The sequence below is a fragment of the Vipera ursinii genome (genome assembly GCF_947247035.1).
Source record: "Vipera ursinii genome assembly, chromosome: 3".
Taxonomy (NCBI): Eukaryota; Metazoa; Chordata; class Lepidosauria; order Squamata; family Viperidae; genus Vipera; species Vipera ursinii.
This window is the reverse complement of record NC_139516.1, coordinates 211,983,314-212,003,207: the sequence shown is the minus strand read 5'-3', so window position 1 is coordinate 212,003,207 and position 19,894 is coordinate 211,983,314. Positions and strand designations below refer to the sequence as shown.

General features: G+C 53.7%; 2 protein-coding genes across 2 annotated transcripts; both read left to right on the top strand.

Moving 5' to 3' along the window:
- Positions 1-60: 60 nt before the first annotated feature.
- Positions 61-5,251, top strand: FBXL6 (F-box and leucine rich repeat protein 6; the record flags this gene model as incomplete). The annotated part of the gene is made up of 9 exons (XM_083360357.1): positions 61-359; positions 445-603; positions 689-752; positions 840-971; positions 1,093-1,200; positions 2,603-2,716; positions 2,908-3,139; positions 3,734-3,983; positions 4,862-5,251. The coding sequence occupies 9 exons, from the start codon at positions 61-63 to the stop codon at positions 5,025-5,027; spliced, it is 1,524 nt and encodes a 507-aa protein (XP_083216483.1). The 3' UTR covers positions 5,028-5,251.
- A 6,561-nt stretch (positions 5,252-11,812) lies between these two features.
- TMEM249 (transmembrane protein 249) lies at positions 11,813-19,561 on the top strand. Its single transcript, XM_083357914.1, has 5 exons — positions 11,813-12,159; positions 12,817-12,914; positions 13,969-14,161; positions 15,976-16,061; positions 19,118-19,561. The coding sequence occupies exons 1-5, from the start codon at positions 12,030-12,032 to the stop codon at positions 19,259-19,261; spliced, it is 651 nt and encodes a 216-aa protein (XP_083214040.1). The 5' UTR covers positions 11,813-12,029; the 3' UTR covers positions 19,262-19,561.
- Positions 19,562-19,894: the final 333 nt, after the last annotated feature.

The window sequence follows — 19,894 nt, the reverse complement described above, 5'->3', positions numbered from 1 at the left end:
TCCCGGCAGCCCCCGCGCCGCGCCCCTCCCCGGGCATTCTGGGAGGCGGGGCCAGCGGTCATGCGGCGCGGGGTCTGCCGGGCGCCCCCCCGGAGGAGGCGGGGGCGTCGGGCGGGGGTCGCCCCGCGCTTCGTGGTGCGGGAGACGGAGGAGGCGGCGCTGCTGCTGCCGGGGCCGGCGGGGCCGCGGGCGGGGCCGCGGGGGCGGCGGGCGGGCGGGGCGGGGGTCGGCGGGGTCGCCGGGGGGGGCTGCGCGGGGGGCGGGGGCGAGTGGGGCGCGGGGCTGCCGGCCGAGCTGCTGGTGCGCGTCTTCGGGCTGGCGGCGGCGTCGGAGGGCGGCGCGGTGCCCTTCCTGTGCCGGTGAGCCCGGGCGGGGGCGGCGGGGGCCGGGGGGGCGGCCTGGCGGACCCCGCGCCCGCCTGACCCGCCGCGCCTCTCTCGGCAGGGCTGCCCGCGTGTGCCGTCTGTGGTCTCGAGCCGCCGCCGCGCCGCTCCTCTGGCAGACGGTGGCGCTGGGGCACTGCTGGGCGGCCCCGGGGCAGAAATGGGCGCCGGCGCAGCAGAAGAGGGCGCTGGGCACCCTGGAGTGGCTGGCGACCCACAGGTAAGGACGGGGACCCCCCCACACACACGGCGCCCCCCCACGGTCCGCCCTGGACCCGAACCGAGGACCTTCCGTGCCCCCGCAGGTTCTCCCTCCTGCGCGACTTCTCGCTCGACCACTGGAAGAGCCTCGTCCCGCCGGTGCTGCAGGTGAGTCGGGCCGCCCCCTTCCCCCCCTCCGCCTGCCAGGGGGTCGAGGATGCTAACCCCCCCCCCCGTCCCCCCCTCTCTCTGCAGGCTCTGGCCGCCTCCTGCCCGCAGCTGGCTACCCTGCGCCTCGGCCACTGCAGCGGGGTGTCTGCCGAGCCCCTCTGCCTGCTGGCCGCCTCCTGCCCGCGGCTGGTGAGTCTGAACCTGCAGGGGTCCCAGGTGAGCCTTGGCCCGAGGGGAGGGAGGTCCCTGGGCCTGCCAGGCCCAGTCTTGGCGGCGGGGTCCTCTGGAGGATGGCGGGGCCCACCAGCGGCTCCTCGGCCCTTTCCCGCCTCTCTAGGTTGACCCCTGGGCTGTCACCGGCTTTCTGGAGACGGCCGGTGCTCGGATGCAGCAGCTCTTCCTCACCTACAGCAGCCGCATGAGCGCCATTATTGCTCTCCTGGTGGTAAGCAGACCGCCCCCCCCCAAAGGCCGGCCCCGATGCCTTGGCTGGAGGAGCCCCTCCCTCCGGGGGGGGCTGGCCTGGCGATGGTGGCCTGCCAAGCCGGCCAAGAATGCAACCTCCCCCAGCCACGGGTTGGATCTGAACACAGATACCTGTGTGCGAGATGCCCTACACACAGTCACTCGTGCGCTCGTGACCTCCCGTTTAGACTACTGCAACGCTCTCTACATGGGGCTGCCCTTGAGGACCACTCGGAGGCTTCAGCTGGTGCAGAATGCGGCCGCGCGAGTTGTGATGGGGGTTTCCCGGTACTCCCGTGTAACACCTCTACTCCGCGAGCTGCATTGGCTTCCGGTTGCCCTCCGGGTGAGATTCAAGGTGCTGGTGATGACCTATAAAGCCCTAAATGGCGAGGGTCCGGGATATTTGAGGGAACACCTGCTGCCGGCATCAAGTTCCCTTCGTCCAGTGCGCTCCCACAGGGAGGGTCTTCTCAGGGTCCCACCGGTAAGAGATTGCCGGCGGGTGACACCCAGGGATAGGGCCTTCTCAGTGGGGGCGCCTGCCCTGTGGAACCAGCTGCCTGCGGAGCTTAGGACTGCCCCCACCCTCCGTTCATTCCGCCGGGACCTGAAGACCTGGCTCTTCGAGCTCTCTGGCCCAGGCTGAGAATATTTTTAATTTTAATTTTAATTGGGTTTTAATTTTCTCAGGGTTCTATTTAATCTCTTTTAATTTGTTTTAACATTTGTATTGACTGTTTTTTAAATGCCCTGTAAACCGCCCTGAGTCCTTCGGGAAAGGGCGGTATATAAATCTAAATAAAATAAAATAAATAAATAAATAAATAAATAAACATTCTAAGCAGCAAAGTCAGTGGGGGAAGCCGGATTCATTTAACAACCGTGTAACTAATTTAACAACTGCAGTGATTCACTTAACAACTGTGGCAAGAAAGGTCGTAAAGTGGGACAAAATTCACTTAACTGTTTCAGCGGCAGAAACTTTGGGCTCAATTGCGGTCCTTTGTGGAGGACTGCCTGTCGTAGGGTGGAACCGCCGGTCGAAGGGGAGGAGGGGCTGATGGGGGCAGGAGACATTCCGGCTTAGGGCCCCCTGCGTGGGAGGAAGCGTTTGGGGTCCAGCCGTTGAGGGGACACCTGTCCATTCCAAGGGGAGGCAGGGTAGATTCCGGCACTAAGGTGTTCATCAAGAGATAAACCTCTTGGCGGAAGTTCTAGTTGCTTGCGCCTGGCAGCACACACAGAGGCCAGGCCAGGAGCAGCCAGGGATTGCTGGCCTGTGTTGGGCACAGCCCTCCAGGGAGGTTCTCCTGGCTGGGGGGGCTTTCTGGGGCTGACCCCACCTGCTCATCTGTCTTTGGTGTCCCCCCACCCCCCAGGGGGGCTGCTGCCCGGACCTGCGGCTGCTGGAGGTGAATGCCGAAATCAAGCAAAGCACCCAGCACTTCCAGCTGCCCATTGAACAGCTCCAGGCGGCCTGTCCACAGCTGCAGGTGCGTGGGGGTCCCTCTTGCCCCCTCCCCAAGTCAGAACTTGACTTCCCGGCTGCCGGTGGGAGGAGTTGGGGGGGCAGGGAGGGGGCTGGCTTAGGAGAGGCAGTGCTGGCTGGCGTCTCGTAGGGGCCTCTGTTCTGTGGCCTCTCGGTAGCCGCTCTATCCTGGCGCCTGTCCACTCCTGCCCACAGGTGCTGCGACTGCTGAACGTCACCTACTACCCCAAGCCCCTCCCCACCTCGTCCCCCCCATCCCCGGGCTTCCCGCAGCTGGAGGAGCTGTGCCTGGCCACCACGGCCTTCTCCTTCGTGGACAACCACATGCTGTGGCGGATTCTGAGTGCCTCCAGTGGGCTCCGGGTCCTCGACCTGCGTGGCTGCGTCCGAGTGACACCCAAGGGGCTGGAGCAGCTGACCTGCCCAGGTGGGTGCAGAAAAGTGATCCCCTTTCCCCTGTTCCTAGGCAACCAGTTAGCCCTGCCCCTTAGCCTCAAGCACCACACTTTGGTGGAAGTGGGTGCGAGAAAGCCGCCTCCGTCGGTTACCGTTTTCTGCAAATGCAGGCAGGACAAGAGACGACAGACGGAAACTCGGTTTTCCAGGGATGGTTTGGCCCAGCAAAGGTCGCCCAGTTGGCATGGGGCCTGGCAGGACTGGAGCTCCTGGGTTCTAGCCTGACGCTCTGCCCCTGCCCCAAATGGGTGGCAGTGATTGGCTTTTTTCAGTGCCGTTGTAACTTTGAACGGCCACTAAGCAAGCCGTTGTAAGTTGAGGGCTACGTGTGAAGCCCCAGATGGCAACCTAAACCCAGGCAGGGGCTGATGCCGCTCACGACCAGCCAGCTGACTTGAGCAGCGGCAGTTCCCTTATCAGCTTCTTGTCCCTCAAGAGGACGGGGTTTGGGTGGGGCGACCAGCTATGAATCTGAGACCCGCTCCCTGGAGACCCCTGCCTGTCTCCTGAGGGAAGGGGCTCCGGCCGTCCTGCTCCCTACTGACCCCCGAAGCCTTTGCTGCAGATCTGGAGCAGCTCTACCTGGGCCTGCACTACAGCGCCAGCCACCTGTCCCGGCCCCTGGAAGGCAGCCCCCTCCTCACCTGGAAGTGGCGACACAGCCTGCGGGAGCTGGACCTGACCGCCCAGAGCTTCAGCGAGCAGGACCTGGAGCTGGCCATGGCCGCCTTCACTCAGGGCGGGGGCGAGGGCGGGGCGCCGGTGCTGCGCTCCCTCAGCCTCACGGGGACCAAGATTGCCCTCGGGACCGTCAGGTGAGCCGGGCAGTGCCCGCCGTGTCTTTCCTTCCCGCCTCAGCCCGCAGCCCCAAGAAAGAAGGGAGGATAGGGTCCCGCTGGGGCACCCGGAGATCCTTTCACCCAGGAGGGCGCTTGGTCCTGGGAAAAGGACCCTCTGCTCGGGTTCTTGCCTCTGGGTTTAATGCCCGTGTGCTCGGCCTTGGCATCACACAGTCGTGCCCTCCAGAAACCGGCATGAATCCCAGCTGCCCTGGGCCTTCAGGGCCTGGCAGGCTGGTGGTGGGTGGAGGCCTGGGGGGCCTTGGCCCTCGCAGTCTTGAGAGGCCAGTGGAGGAGGGGGCTCCACAATTGCTAAAGAGCAGGGGCGGGCAACGGTGGCAACTTTACGACCGGTGGGCTTCAACTCTCAGAATCCCCAAGCCGGCTATGCCGTCACGTGGCCACCGTTGCCCACCCCTGCCACGGGGGCACTTTGCAAGGTGGAAGAGAGCCCTGATAAGTCCTTGACTTGCAAGCATTTGTTTAGTGACCGTTTGTAGTTAGAACGGCAGTGGGAAAAGTGTTTTTCGCCCTGATAACCGCTGCAGCAGCCTCGTGGTCACGTGATCAGAATTCAAACGCTTGGCAGCCGACTCACGTTTATGACGGTTGCAGCGTTCCCCCTTTTTGCGACCTGACAGGCAAAGTCAGTGGGGGAAGCCAGATTCACTTAATGACCGTGTTACTGCAGTGATTCACTTAACAACATTGGCAAGAAAGGTCACGAAATGGGGCAAAACTCACTTAACAGCTGTCTCGCTTAGCAACAGAATTTTGGGCTCCGTTGTGGTTGTAATTCGAGGACTGTAACCCTGTAATGGCCCTAACAGAAGTTCCTTCTTCCTTCACGCAAGCGCCCTGATTGCCAGCTGTCCTGCCCTCAGCTACCTCAACCTCTCGTCCTGCCGCCATTTGCCCCGGGGCACCAAGAAGGCCTATCGTGGTCCGGAGGAAATCCGCCAGTGTTTGCACCAGCTCCTGAGCAGCTCGGAGGCGCCGGGGGGGCAACTTAAGGGCTGAGATTCCTGGCCTCTGGGGCAGCCCAGGCCGAGAGCCTCTTTCCCAAAGTTGCCACGTTGGGCACTGCCCGTTCTCCCCCCCTCTACTCCCAAGTGGGGCCTCCCCACAGCCTCAGGAAGAGAAATATTGGAGCACCTTGACTCTTGACTTTTTGTACGTATTTCTCTTTTCTAATGTTTGTAGATTCGAGTTCTGCCAGATTAAAAGGGTTTTTCTTTCTGTAACTGGTGCAGCGTTCCTTCTTTGGCTGGGTCTGGTGCAGAAATTCTAACTCTTACTCCAGTCGTGGGCCTGGGGGTTTCTTCACTCTTCCTGCCCTTCCCCACACCTCCTGCTTCTTCACTGGGGGGGGGGCAGAGACAGAGAGAGGCAGTCCGGGACCCTGTGCCAAAGGTGCTTTTTCAAAAGGCAACTGGGCTTTATTTTTTCTCACCCGAGAAGCTTCTTCACTTCTGACCGAATGGTGGGGAATGGAAGGATTTATATTCCTTGTAGTTGTCTGGTCGTTAGTACTCTCTCTGAGAATACTTTTTCCAATCCCTCCCCATTCGAGTCAGAACTCAAGAAGCTTCTTGGAGGAGCAGCAAAATGTCTTCAAAGTCCAATCACCCTTTGAAAAAGCACCTGTGGGACAACCTCACCTGGATGGTTGAGAACCTCCCTAGGCATCCAGGACCCGGGTGTCGTTGGATCTTCCCGTGGGCCCAGTTCAACACTCGGGAGGGCCCTGGCGCTCTGGGGGCGGGAATTGTCAAAGGACCATCGCAAGCTGCTAAGTTTATAACGTCTGAGGAAAGCCTCCCCCCCCCCCCGCTGTCCTTTGGTAATATTCTGGATAAAAGACATGGCAACTGGATCACGGGCTAAGTGACCGTGGTTTACATCTCTGGATGATTCGGCTGGGCTGTCCCTGGCCTTGTCTGATGGCTGCTGGGATACCCTGATTGTGTTTATGCCCTGAAACCTGCTTCTCAACCTGCATTCTGCTCCCTTAAACCAGGCGTCTCCAAACCTGGCCACTTCAAGACTGCTGGACTTCAACTCCCAGCCATAGTGGCTGGGGGAATTCTGGGAGTTGAAGTCCACAACTCGTGAAGTTGCCAAGTTTGGAGATCCCTGCCTTAAAGTACTGTCTGCTCCGAGCTGGGTCATCGAATTTGCTAACAGGCAGAGAGCAATTTTCAGACTTGCCCAGAATGGAGAAACTGGAAGTGGGGGGCCTTTTTTTTCCCTAGTTTGTATACTGAGTTTTTAATTTTTTAAAATATCCAGAGTCACTGAAAGCGAATGGGTGGCCATATAAAGTTTCTTAAATAAATAAATCACAAATTTGAAGAACAGCAAAATTTTGTGGTGGTGCATATAAAGGTGAGTTGCATTCAGTATCAAATCTACGAGATTCCCCCCCCCCCCCCGCGCTTTTAAATGTGAACAGCTTAAAGTGCCCCTGTGAGAAAATATTCACAGCAAGCTGAATTGGAGTTGAATCCAATTTTGTTCACCAGCTTTTCTCAGACATAGTGTGGCTAGCAAGCTGATCTGGGGGGTTAGGGGTCAAAGGTGGCTTTATCAAAATTCAAAGTCACACATAATTTACACTGTTTGCTTTTTGAGGTGTGTGTGTGTGTGTGTGTGTGTGTGTGTGGAGTGTCTGCAATGCAGCAGGCCAAAGTCCGGCGTTCTGCTTTTTGCTCAGGACTGATCAGCAAGCTGCAAATGCTTGGCTGGTGCCTGCCTTGCAGTAAGATTTGATTGTTTGCATGCAAATATAATAATAATAATAATAATAATAATAATAATAATAATAATAATAATAATAATAATAATAATAATAATAATAATAATAAAGTTGGAAGGGACCTTGGAGGTCATCTAGTCCAACCCCCTGCTAAGGCAGGAAACCCTATACCATTTCAGGCAAATGGCTGTCCAGTCTCTTCTTAAAAACCTCCAGTGTTGGAGCATTCATCACCTCTGGAGGTAGGTTGTTCCACTGGTTAATTGTTCTAACTGTCAGGAAGTTTCTCCTCAGTTCTAGGTTGCTTCTCTCCTTGACTAGTTTCCATCCGTTGCTTCTTCTCATGCCTTCAGGCACTTTCGAGAATAGCTTGACTCCCTCTTCTATGGGGCAGCCCCTGAGATACTGGAACACTGCTACCATGTCCCCCCTCGTCCTTCTCTTCATTAAACTAGACATACCCAATTCCAGCAACCGTTCCCTATATGTTTTAGCCTCCAGTCCCCCAATCATCTTTGTTGCTCTTCTCTGTACTCTTTCTAGAGTCTCGACATCTTTTTTACATAAAGTTATATCTTCAAAGCAATTTGGTTGCTTTAGGCAAGCCAGGTTTTGGCTAGAACAATTTTAAAATACGTGTAAATTGGAAACTAGGTTCCTACTTGCAAAAGTTTGAGGTATTTATTGTAAAAAAATATCAGAATAACAGAGTTGTAAGGGGCCTTGAAGGTCTGCTAGTCTAACCCCTGCTCAGGCAAGAAACCCTAGACCAGGGGCATCAAACTGCCAGCCCGCAGCCCGGATCCATCATAGCGAAACCGCACCCACCCCATTGCCGCCAATTGCCAAAAAGTCGTGACACGTCACGTGATGTTGCGAGTTTGACACCCCTGACCTAGGCTATACCTGCGTATTTGGTTTTTCTGCTCACCCAGAAGCCCTGGAAACCCAGTTGCCATTTGCAAAGATGAACTCACTTTGGTTTGGTGAAAGCCCTTTGGTTAGTGTGGTTAGGCCTATGCCAGTTGTGCTTGAAGACCAAGGCTGTCCTCAATTCTGCCAACTTCAGAGGATCCTGCGTGGGTTGTTGGGGTGCTACTTCTGCAAGGGGTCTTTAGAACATGGGGGGGCTGACTGGCTTGTGGGAAAAGGGAGCTTATTGTTTTTACACAACTGTGGGAGGACATGCTGGCCTGTAGAGCAAATACATCGCGTACATTTTACTCTCATGAGCCTAGCTTGAAGCTTGAGAATTGCATCTAGGAAGGTCTCTGCTACACTGAAAACCCATCCTAACCAGAATCTCCTGATTGGATAGCAACCTCAGAGACAGCTCTAGGAACTAACAAGCATAGAAGGAAATTCGTAAATAAGAGAAGGGAGTGATAAAATTAAGAGGAGTGGGAGATGTAATCGGGGTGGGTGGGTGGTTGTGACGACAGGATCACAGCATGATTACTAACCCAGTGAAGAAGAGGTGGGAGGTAAATTTGTAATGGCAATGGAGAACATACAGAATGAATATTGTAATTTGGGGTGTGTCCACTGTGTGCATGAATGCACAAGGAGCACCCCCTTTGCAAAGGGGTACAAATAAATTACCATTGATTTCTCTTGGAAGTTTTGGCTTGTGATTTCATTTTAACTAGACAACGCATCCCACAGGCTTACTGTGACATAAGTGAGCTCAATTAGCAATAATGATGATGATAATAATAATAATAATAATAATAATAATAATAATAATAATAATAATAATAATATTGGAAGGGTCCTTGGAGGTCATCTAGTCCAACCCCCTGCTCAGGCAGGAAACCCTATATCATTTCAGACAAATGGCTCTGGCAATCAGTGTATAAGCAAAAACCACGTTTAAGCCCCTGTGTGAATCCAGGCATAGGTTTTAAACATGCATAAGCCACGGTGGGTGGATTCCTGCTTCATGCAGAGCAAGAAGCTGTTGATAAAGGGGAATATTTGTAGCTCAGGGTTGAAATGAGGGGTCCTTGGTGGTCCCTGAGCTGGGTGGTTTTCTTGCAGGCGTTTCATGACCAGCATCGGTGCCAGAAGGAAGTGAGGTCTGAGGAGAGGAGGGGGAGGACTGAGGGTCCTTGGTGTTCTCTCAGCTTGGTTGTTTCCTTGCAGACGTTTCATTACCCAGCTAGGTAACACCATCAGTGCACTGGGGAAGTTAAGATGAAACAGCTGCAAGAAAGCAACCAAGCTCACAGACCACCAAGGACCCCCCTCAAGAAATCATTGCTGAGAAGCTACATTAACTAGACTGGGAACTCAGACAATAAACGTGAATGTAGCTAAATGTTTATTCAATAAGCCCTATTGTAACTGTTAAGGAATTTAGTTGTGCAGAGGTCTCCTTGTGCTACCAAAGAGTTGCACAGACAAGGAAGGGTACTGAGAGTAGTAAAAGTCACACACAGGAATACACTGAGTTATAAAAACAAAAAGTAGTTTACTTTTGAGGTGGTGTAAGAACAAAAATGCACAGTCAAAAAATAAACAGTCCAAGTCATAAACAATAGCAACAGTCCAAGCTACAAAGTCTTCTTACCGGTCCAGAGGTCAAATACACAGTTTAGGTTACAACAGTAGTAAACCAACAGCAGAGCAAAAACAGTAACAGTAGAGATCAGTGAATTCAGAGAGAGAGAGAAGCTACGTTCCTAGCTTCCTCTTATGGCCATGAGAACACTTACACACCCATTGGCCAATTAACAACTTAAAGCCATAGCATTATGGTTAATATATTTTCAACCCAACATTGTAGGCTAACACCATATGCCTAACAGTAACTACGGTTGAGTGCATAACGTGACTGTCCGAAGGTGCTGTCAGAGGCAGTGAGGGGTAGTAGTTCCTTTTTCCATCCTGAGCTTCCCTGGGTTTGGAAAAATAAGGGAGAGGATTGTAAATGCGAACTTTGAAACCTGTCCCGAGACTCGGTGGAGCCTCGTTGGCGTCAAGAGGGACACACACCTGGTCCTCCCACTGCTCTGCTGTGCTCGTAGGCCCCTCCGGCCCCCTCTGGGTCCTTCCTGGCCCTCTCAGCAGCGCCTTCTCCCGCTTTGGAGGCAGACCCCATTTCCACCACCGCAGCTCGCCCTAAGGGGGAAGGGCAGTGAGCAGCAGGCGGGGTGGGTGGGGGAGGGTCCTTCTCGTGTGGCCCCGTTCCTTTTTTTTACTTGTTCAGTTTTATTTTATTCAAAGCTTAAAATACAAAAAACAAAAGTAAAAAAAATTAAATAGAGGCAAAGCTAGATGAAAATCTAAAAAGAACAGAAATGGATGTTTTTATTTATTTATTTATTTATTTATTTTAATCCTATTTATATCCCCCGCCCTTCTCCGAAGACTCAGGGCGGCTTACAAGCTTAGCAATAGCCTTCATTCTATGTATATGCCTGCTTATTAGGGCTTCGGCCCCCCCCCCAAGCGGCATTATTACAAAGTCAGCTTAATTGCCCCCAACAATCTGGGTCCTCATTTTACCTACCTGGGAAGGATGGAAGGCTGAGTCAACCTTGAGCCTGGTGGGACTCGAACCTGCACTAATTGCAGGCAGCTGGTGTTACTTAAGGAGGCATCAGCCCACTGCTCCACCAAGGATCTATTGCAGAGATATTTATAACTTTGGAAACGATATGCAATTATTGGGAAAGTTCCCAACCTAAGGAAATATTTCATTATTAAGAACCAGACAAGGGTACTGGACCCTGGACTCAGAGTTAAGGAGGATTGGGGTGATCTGTGATAAATACAGTAAGAAACCGTGTAGACCGGGGCTAGGCGACCTTGCTTCTTTTACGACTCGTGGACTTCAACTCCCAGAATTCCTAAGCCAGCCATTTTTTCAGAGAATTGTCACGTCCAAGATTTGATCTCTAATCCGGGGGTCCTCAACCTTAAGACTTGTGGACTTCAACTCCCAAAATTCCTGAGCCAGCTATGCTGACTCAGGAATTCTGGGAGTTGAAGTCCACGAATCATAAAAGAGCCACGGTTGCCTAGCCCTGGACTGTAGACTTTCTAGGAATCAACTACAGTAACAGACTGTTAACAGTGCTTTGAACTTTGACTTTGCTGCTGTTTAACCTGTTAACCATTTTTTCTTTCATACTGTATATGTAATATATGACAGGTAGTCCTTAACTTATAACCGTTCATTTAGTGACCAAGGCTACGACACTACTAAAAAAAGTGACGTGACCAGTTTTCATACTGAGCGACCGTTGCAGCCTCCCCAGCTTCACGGAACCAAAATCCAGACGCTTGGCAACTGACTCGTACTTATGACGGTCCCAGTGTCACGTGACCCCCTTTCACAACTTCCAACAAGCCAAGTCAATGGAGGAAGCCAGACTCGTTTGACAACCGGGTTATTAACTCAACAACTGCAGTGGTTCACTTTTTACCACGGTGGCAAGAAAGGTTGTAAAATGGGGCAAAATCCAATTAATTGTCTCGCTTAGTGACAGACATTTGGGCTCAATTGCAGTCATAAGTTGAGGACTACTTGTAAAGGTACAAATGTATAAATTTCGGACCTGCTTGCAAGGGGGCCAAGCTGTGATTGCTGCAATAGACTTGTCAGGGTTCAACGGGGGGGGAGGGGATAATGGGTGTATCTGTCCCTGGCGGCCCCTCTTCCTGAAGGCCGGGGACTGCGGGCCTGGTTGCCGTGGAGATGGCATTCTGTTGCTCGCCGTTGCCAGGGCGGGGGCTGGTGCATCCTCATGAGAGAGACGGGCAGTGGGCGACCCTTGGTGCCCGTGCAAGCGCCCGAGGGCCACTCACTGTTGAGCCTCTGTTGGCCCAAGGGCTGCCCTCGCCCTCTTTCTGCAGATCACCCAGCGTCCATTTGCAGGTAGGCGGCTGCCAGCCCCCCCACCCATGTTGCTGAGCCTCTGCCGGGTCCTCTGGATCAGAGAGAAAGGCTGCCTACTATTTTCCCTTGCTTTGGGGGGGGGGAGAAGGGGGGAAGGGTTCCCTGGACAGCTTCAGGGCCGTGTCGACCTGCAGGGTGGGCTTTCCTGGGGTGTGCCAAGGGGCTCAGGGTCCATGACAGGCCCTCCTGCCCAGGGGCTACTCCCTATCCTGATCTGAGGGCGTTGGGGGGTCCTATCCTTGCCCTGGCAGTGTTGCCCCTCCCTCTGGGCATCTCCTTCCCTGAAGCAGCTCCGCTCAGCTCTTCCTGCCTTCCTTCCGCCCAGGACCCTGCAGCCCCAACCCGGGGGGCTGGCAGGATGATCCTCAGGTCCATTTTGAGGGGCCCCTTGGCCCTCTGGTACTGCTGCTTGGTCAACTCGGAGGAATACCTGCACCAGCAGCTCAAGGAGAACAAGTACTTCCCTTTCCAGCTGCAGCAGCCCAAAGGTAAGGCGTTTCCCGCGGGAGTGGGGGCTGGGCAAGGGCCCCCGAGTCAGGCTTGGCTGGGGTTGATTGATACACCTGGAGAGACAGAGATGTGGCAGTTTTTACATCGAAGGAGGCCTGTCTTGCAAAGTTACCCACTGAGTAACTATGTAGTTCAATGTCTATGGAGCCCCTCCATCACTCAGGTCAGGGGTCCCCAATCTCTGGTCCAGTACTGGCTCTCCGTAGCTCCTCGAAGCAGCCGCCCATGGGTGGGCCATCTCCGAGGAAAGAAAGCACCCGACATCAAGAGAGCAGCCAGTTGCACAGAGGGGACGTGGGGGCTTTTTTCCTTTGTGGTCAGATAGGAGAGAGAATTTCAATTGCATCCAGGGGTGGGAAACCTTGGCTCTTTTATGACTGGTGGACTTCAACTCCCAGAATCCCTGAGCCAGCCTGGCTCAGCTGGGAAATCTCTTCCTTCCCCTCATCATGGCTGGCTGAGGAATTCTGGGAGTTGAAGTCCACGAGTCATAAAGAGCCAAGGTTGCCTACCCCTGGCTGATTTTGTGAGTTTGCAGGTGCTGGCCTGGGGGTGGGAAGGGGGCAGCCCTGGGGCGATGACCCCTCCCCCCGGGCAGGAGCCGAGTGCCGCCCTGACGCTGTGTCTTCCCACAGTGTTTGTGATGGAGTATTACAAGGACACGATTGGGAAAGGGCTGCTCTGCTTCGTCATTTCTGTCGTCGCCAGCATCTTCTACTTCAAAACGTCTGCGGTGGGTCATCCTCGTTGCTTTGAGCCCCCCGGGACTCCCCTCGGTTCACCTCCAATCCCATCCTCGGGGGGGGGCCCGCCTTGCTCACCGGGCACGCCAAGTCTTTGGGCCGTTTGGGGCCCAGCCAAGAGGGCCAGAAAGCCTGGGGGTTGCAGGCCCAAACCTCTGGAGGGACCCAGCTGTTGGGGAGCAGGCTGGATCTGCCTTGGGCTGCAATTCTGCGGCAACCCCCCCTCCGCACGCCCCTCCCTTGAATGCTGACTCTGGGTGCCCCACTTGCGATGCATGCTGAGGACCCAAGCGGTTCCTGTTGCTGAGGAGCTGGGAGAAAGAAGGAAAGGTTTGCCCGGGGTTCCAAGTGGTGAATCCCACTGGGTGGGTTTCTTCTGGGGGGGGGGGAATTCTCCAACCATGGTGGTTCCCTTGCAGACGTTTCATGACCCAAACCTGGATAACATTGTCAGTGCTGGAAGGGAGGGGGGTTTGTGGAGTGGAGGAGGGGGGGAGGAGGAGGAAGAGATCTCTGCTCTCTGAGCTTGGTTGTTTTCTAACAGATTGTATTACCCAACTAGGTCATATCAAGGTTTTCTCTCTCCTAGCACTGATGTTACCTAATTTGTGTAATGAAACATCTGCAAGCTGAGGAACCACCAAGAACACCAGTCCTCCTCCTCCTCCTCCTCCTCCTCCTCCTCCTCCTCCTCCTCCTCCTCCTCCTCCTCCTCCTCTCCCCAAACACCCCTCCCTTCTAGCACTGATGGTGTTCTCTGGTTTGGGTCATGAAATGTGTGCAAGAAAGCGGCCAAGCTCAGAGAGCACCAGGGACCCCACAGTTCTCCTCCTCCTCCTCCTCCTCCTCCCTCACCCCCAAGCTCTTTCCCTTCTAGCACTGATGGTGTTCTCTGGTTTGGGTCATGAAACGTCCGCAAGAAACCCACCCGGCTCAGAGAGCACCGAGGACCCACCCAGTGGGGAACCCTCCTCCCCCTCCCCCTGCTGGGGACTCCCGGGGACCCAGAGGGCCAGGGGGCTGACCAGGGCGCTTCCCTTCCAGGCCTACCAGGACCTCTCCGCCTTCTTCATCTTCAGCCTGGTGTCCAGCCTCTGGCTGGTGATCAGCAACCTCTGCAAACGGCGCCTGATCATCAGCCACGCCCGGCAGGTCTACCAGTTCTACATCCGAGACATCCTGTGGCACGAGGGGCCCCTGCACCAGATCTACGTCCGGACGGTCGCCCAGCGAGACGGTACCCCTCCCCCCACGGGGCCCAGCTCCTTTCCCTGTCCCAAAGTGCAGACAGACCTCGACTTACGACCACAAGGGAGCCCAAAACCCCTGTTGCTAAGCGAAACGTTTGTTAAGTGAATTTTTTCTCCGTTTTGCGATGTTCCCGGGCACGGTTCTTTTTTTTTAATTGAAAAGTTTTAACATACAGTTTATCTTTAACAATCCCCCCTCCCCCTCCCCTCTCCCTCCCCCTCCCTCTCCCCCCTCCCCCCTCCCCCCCCCGACTTCCCAGAGCTAAATACAAGGTATATATATAAAAAAACCAATCATAATCAACCATATACTAAAAACCATAAACTCTAAAATCCATCACTCTCTAGCTTGTATAGGATAAAACAAACCTTAGTAATATTAAATATATATAAAAAAGCTAAAATAGAAAAAGAAAAAAAAGAACTGCCAGGATTCCCTAAAGAACGGGCACGGTTCTTTAGGGAATCCTGGCAGTTGTTAACTGAGTAACCCCGTTGTTAAGTGAATCCGGCTTCCCCATGGACTTTGTTGGTCAGAAGGTCGTGAAAGGGGATCACGTGACCTCTTGTGCCCGTCGTAAATAGGAGCCAGTTGCCAAGTGTCCAAAGTTTGATTATGTGACCAGGGGGAGGCTGTGATGGTCATTAAGTGTGAAACCATGGCCATAAATCACTTTTTCAGGGCTGTTGTAACTTTGAGCGGTCCCTAAACGAACTGACTAGCTGTACCTTGCTTGCCCACCAGGCTCAGACCTCAGAGGAGACCTAACACTCCCCCTTGGTCCTCCACAAAGACGGCCCCTCTGGCCATTTCCACCCACACACCTTGCCTTGCACTCATTTGCACCCCCACTTTTTTCTGACCCCCCCTGGGATGTCGCCCCCCCCGCCCAACCCAGATGCTCCTTTCTCGTCCAACAAACCTTTGCTTTGGGGTGAAGAGTGGCGTGGCTCGTGGCAGGAAGTGACCCCTGGCCTCCACGTCATTTAGCAAACCTCTGGCCAATGCATGCAAGACCCCTTCCCAAAAGGTCAACACTAGAAAGTACGTTTTGGGGGGATCTAAGGCACCAAAACCAGGAGGTGAGGGGCCTGCAATACTCGGGACCCCCACATGAGTTTGCCCATGGCCGGGCTTAACTGGGCAGTGAAAGACCAAGTGCAATGTGCTAAGCGTTGTCAGTTGTCGGTTTCTTGGTTTAGGGGTGGTTTAGCACAGGGGTCTCCAAGCTTGGCAACTTTAAGGCTTGTGGACTAGGCATGCTGGCTAGGGAATTCTGGGAGTCGAAGTCCACAAGTCTTAAAGTTGCCAAGCTTGGGGACCCCCGGTTTAGCACATTGTGAGAATCCAGGAATTCTAGTTAGCCTATAATGCAATATATCAGCCTATATTAGCCTGTCATGCAGTATATTGTCTAAGCCTGGAAAATGAGTTAACTCGGAAACCAGGTTAAGTCACTAGCATGAATGAACGGAAGGAACCAAAGCAGTTTGTTGACCAAAGCGTAACAAACCAGGGCCACAAGCTACATTGGGTCATAAATCCCAACCACCCGTGGCTTTGGGGTGGTGTGAAGAAACCATGGTCTACTTTTGGTCTCTTTGCTTGCAACCATGGTTGAAAGTTACTCCAAAGTTACTGCCACTGCTCCTGGTCAGCCTCAGGAAGGAACTTCAAAGCCTCTGTGGGGGGTCTTGGTGCTCTTGACCAAAGGGCAGCTGCCGAGGCCTTTGGCCGGGCATGAAAGCATCTGTTGAAGGCCCCGGGGCTCAACGTGGCCTTGTCCTCCTCCTCTTCCAGCCTATGGAAAGCTGTTCTACAGCCTCATCATCAACGGCTACCGGCTGGAGGTCCTCACCCTGCTCCGCTTGACCAAGAACTATGAGGTGAGAGCTGGGGAGAAGAGAGCAGGGCTGGGAGGCCGTTCCGTGGGGCAGCAAGAGGGTCAAGGCAGGTGGCTGGAAGTCCAGACCCTCCCCGATCCTTCCAGCAACTGGCGAGCTGGCCTCACCCGTCCTGAAGGCCGCTCCATTTTGAGTGTGGAAATGTAATGCGTCAAGACAATCTTCCTCCATCCGACCATCCATCCATCCATTCATCATTATCTATCTATCTATCTATCTATCTATCTATCTATCTATCTATCTATCTATCTATCCATCTATCCATCTATCTATCATCTATCTATCTATCTATCTATCTATCTATCTATCTATCTATCTATCTATCTATCCATCTACCTACCTACCTATCCATTGCTCTCTCTATGTACCTATCATCAATCTATTTCTATCTATATCTATCTGTCATCTGTCTGTCTCTCTCTCTTGATAAAATTTATTGCCCCCATCTCATACCCAAGGACTCTGGGGGCTTACAACATAAAAAAACTGTGAAAACGTTACAATCATCCATTGCCAAACACAGCAGATAAAAACATGAATGGATGTTCCTAGCAGGTTGGACCACACCTCCCATGCTCCCCAGCCAGTAGGAGCTGGGCAGGCTCCTTGTGGGATGTGAGTGACAGGGAGTGTGTTTAGGAGGGGGCCAAGCAGATTGCCAAGCCTCTCCCCCCACCTTGCCACAACCCGCTGCTCCTCTATCCTGAGGTTTCCTCCCCCCGCCCATCCTTTGCTCCAGTTGGAAAGACCCCCCCCACCCTGACCCCCGCAGCCCCCTGGGAGAAGCCGGCTTATCATCCCGGGGCCAGCCTGGCCGCGACCATCCCAAGGGCAGAGGAGGGGCGTTAATTTTGCATCCGGTTTTTTAGGGTCTGTCTGTGCAGCCGCTGAGAGAGAGAGAGACCCCCTCCCTGCCGAGCTGAGGGAGCCCCCCTCCTTCCGTGGGGCTGCGCTATTCAGGAGGGAGGAGGACAGCTCTGTTTGCCCCCTCCCCATTGCCCCTGGCCGCCCCTTTCCCGGGAGACCTTAGCCTAGGGTGGCACAAAGAGGCAGCAGCCCTCAGAGCCTCTGGCCGTTCTGCCACCCTCCCTGAGCACCCCCAAACCTCAGCCCCCCCACCCTCCTGGAAGAGGCCCCTGGTGCTCAGGCACGGCACCTTTTCTGTTTCGTTTGCCGCCTCTGGACCCCAACACACGCTAGTGACACAGGCTGACATGCTTCAGTTCAGAGGGGCTCTACTGGTCGTTGGATGGCGAGCCAGAGGGACGGTTTTTGGGGGCCCCAAGAGAGCTGGGGCGGCCACAGTGATTCTTGTGCTCTTACTAGACTTTGGTCTTAAAACCCAAAGCTCCTCTCCAGCTGGCATTCTCCTCCTCATCCTCATCTTGAGGAAACTGGGAACCAGTTTTATCCCATTTTGGATTCTGCTTTTCCAAGAATCCCAGTAACGAAGGAAGCGACACCACCCTGTAAAATCCCCGAGGCCAAAAGGAAGGTGATGTTTCTTGTCACACTTGCTGAAGGCATGGGGGGGGCGCAGTCATGGCTCTAAAGGAATGGTGGGGTTATGCTGGCTGAGGACCATGGAAACTGTAGTCCAAGCATCCCAGAGAGCACAGGGAAAGGGACAACCCAACTCATATGGGCCACCTACTGCAGGGACCAGGGTGCCTCCCTCTGGCCGGCAGGAAACGCCAGCCAGACCCTCCACGGAGCCCAAGGGGGGGATCTGGAGGGGAAGGGGTGCGAGTAGGACCCTTTTGTCTCTGGCCTGGCGTCTGCTAGAGAGCCCTGGGGGCCCAGTGGTTGGAACGGAGTATTGCAGCCTAATCCTGCCCACTGCCAGCAGTTCGATGCTGGCCAGCTCAAAGTTGACTCAGCCTTCCATCCTTCCGAGGTCAGTAAAACGAGGACCCAGATTGTTGGGGGAAAATATGCTGACCCTGTAAGCCACTTAGAGAGCGTTTTAAAGCACTGTGGAGCGGTATATAAGTCTAAGTGCTATTGTTTGGGGAGGGAGGGAGTGATGGAGGAAGGAAGGAAGGAAGATGAGAAGGGAAACAAGGAGAAGAAAGGAAGGAAGCCATGGTGGTGCAGTGGTAAGAGTAGTGTATTGCAAGCTGACTCTGCCCACAGCCAGCAGTTCAAGTCTCACCGACTCAAGGTTGACTCAGCCTTCCCTCCTTCCAAGGTCTGTAAAACGAGGACCCAGATTATTGGGGGCAAGAGGCTGACTCTGTAAACTGCTTAGAGTCGGCTGCAAAGCACTATGAAGTGATATATAAGTCTAAGTGTCAACGCTGTGAACATTGGATGTTCCCGCTCTGACAACTGATGAAAACTGCAGCCATTTTCTCTTTGCTTTTAACGGGCTTTTTCTGGTATTTAGAAATCAGGTGCAGAAGCTTGAGCTGTTAGCCGTAACAATAACGCTGCTTGTGGGAGCCCAAGGACGAGCTGGTAGCGTTTTGGCAGGCTGAGGAGTTGGGGAGAAAGCCCACGTTTTAGGCGAATTGGAGAATGGGATCTATGACAGCTTATTGGGGGTGGGAATTGCACTTTGTTACTTTGTATCTGGGGGAAGGGAATTTAGTTTTGGGGTCCAACTATGTAGTGCCGATACTTTGTTTCCTGAATTAATTGTTCTTTAAGGAAGAATTTTGCCTTGAAGTTCTTTTGATGGGTTTCATCTATTGAAACCATGACACTAAGTCCTATTGTTTCCTTCCTTCCTTCCTTCCTTCCTTCCTTCCTTCCTTCCTCCCTCCCTCCCTCCCTCCCTCCCTCCCTCCCTGTGGTCAGAATGCAGCATTGCAGGCTGACTCTGCCCACTACAAGCAGTTCAATCCAGATGGGGCTCCAGGTTGACTCGGCCTTCCATCCTTCTCAGGTCGATAAAACAAGGACCCAGATTGTTGGGGGGAAATACACTGACTCTGTAAACCACTTAGGGAGGGCTGTAAAGCGGTATATAAGTCTGAAGTGCTGTTGCTATGGCTGTTGCTCAGTCCTGACTTTTTTCTCTCCCCCACAACCAGCTGGTCGACACCCTTGGACGCCGCATTGCCCGCTACCTGAACCTCAACTATTTTGAGTGTGAGGACCTCTCCACGCTCCATGTCGTCCGCCATTCCCCCCCCGAGATCTATGAAGATGAAGATGAGGATATGTCCATTGTGTAACAATGTAAGATGGGCAGGCAATTAAAAATTGGCAAGGAGGGGTTCTGGCCTCCTGGCTGAGACAGGTGCCCGCTTGTTACCTGCATCACGACGGGCCCGGCCCCGAGATCTTGAGAGACTTGAACCCTGGGCCTGCCCAACAGCAGGAAATTTAATGTGGAGAAAATCAAGGTTGTACACCTGGGCAGGAAAAACCAAAGGTCCAAGTACAGATTAGGCGAGACCTGACTCAAAAACAGTAACTGCGAGGGGGACCTCGGAGTCCTAGATCACCTAAAGACGAGCCAGCCGTGTGCGGCAGCAGCCAAAAAAGCCAATACAATCCTGGGTTGTATAAAGAGAGGCATAGAATCAAGATCACGTGAAGTATTAGTACCGGTTTATAAAGCCTTAATAAGGCCAAACCCGGAATGCTGCATCCAGTTTTGGTCACCGCAACACAGAAAAGATGTTGAGATTTGGGAAAAGTGCAAAGAAGAGCAACTAAGACGATTAAAGGCCTGGAGACAAAAATATGAAGAAGTGTTGCTGGATTTGAGTATGGCCAGTCTAGACAACAGAAGAACTACGGGGAACGTGAGGGGCTGCCACAAAGAAGAGGGGGGTCCACCTATTCTCCAAAGTATCTGAAGG

Excerpts from the sequence above, each read along its gene's own strand:
- TMEM249 (XM_083357914.1), top strand. The coding sequence starts at position 12,030 with ATGATCCTCAGGTCCATTTTGAGGGGCCCCTTGGCCCTCTGGTACTGC. Across the intron at positions 14,162-15,975 it reads GACGGTCGCCCAGCGAGACG|CCTATGGAAAGCTGTTCTAC; the intron begins GTACCCCTCCCC and ends CTCCTCTTCCAG. Across the intron at positions 16,062-19,117 it reads GCTTGACCAAGAACTATGAG|CTGGTCGACACCCTTGGACG; the intron begins GTGAGAGCTGGG and ends CCCCACAACCAG.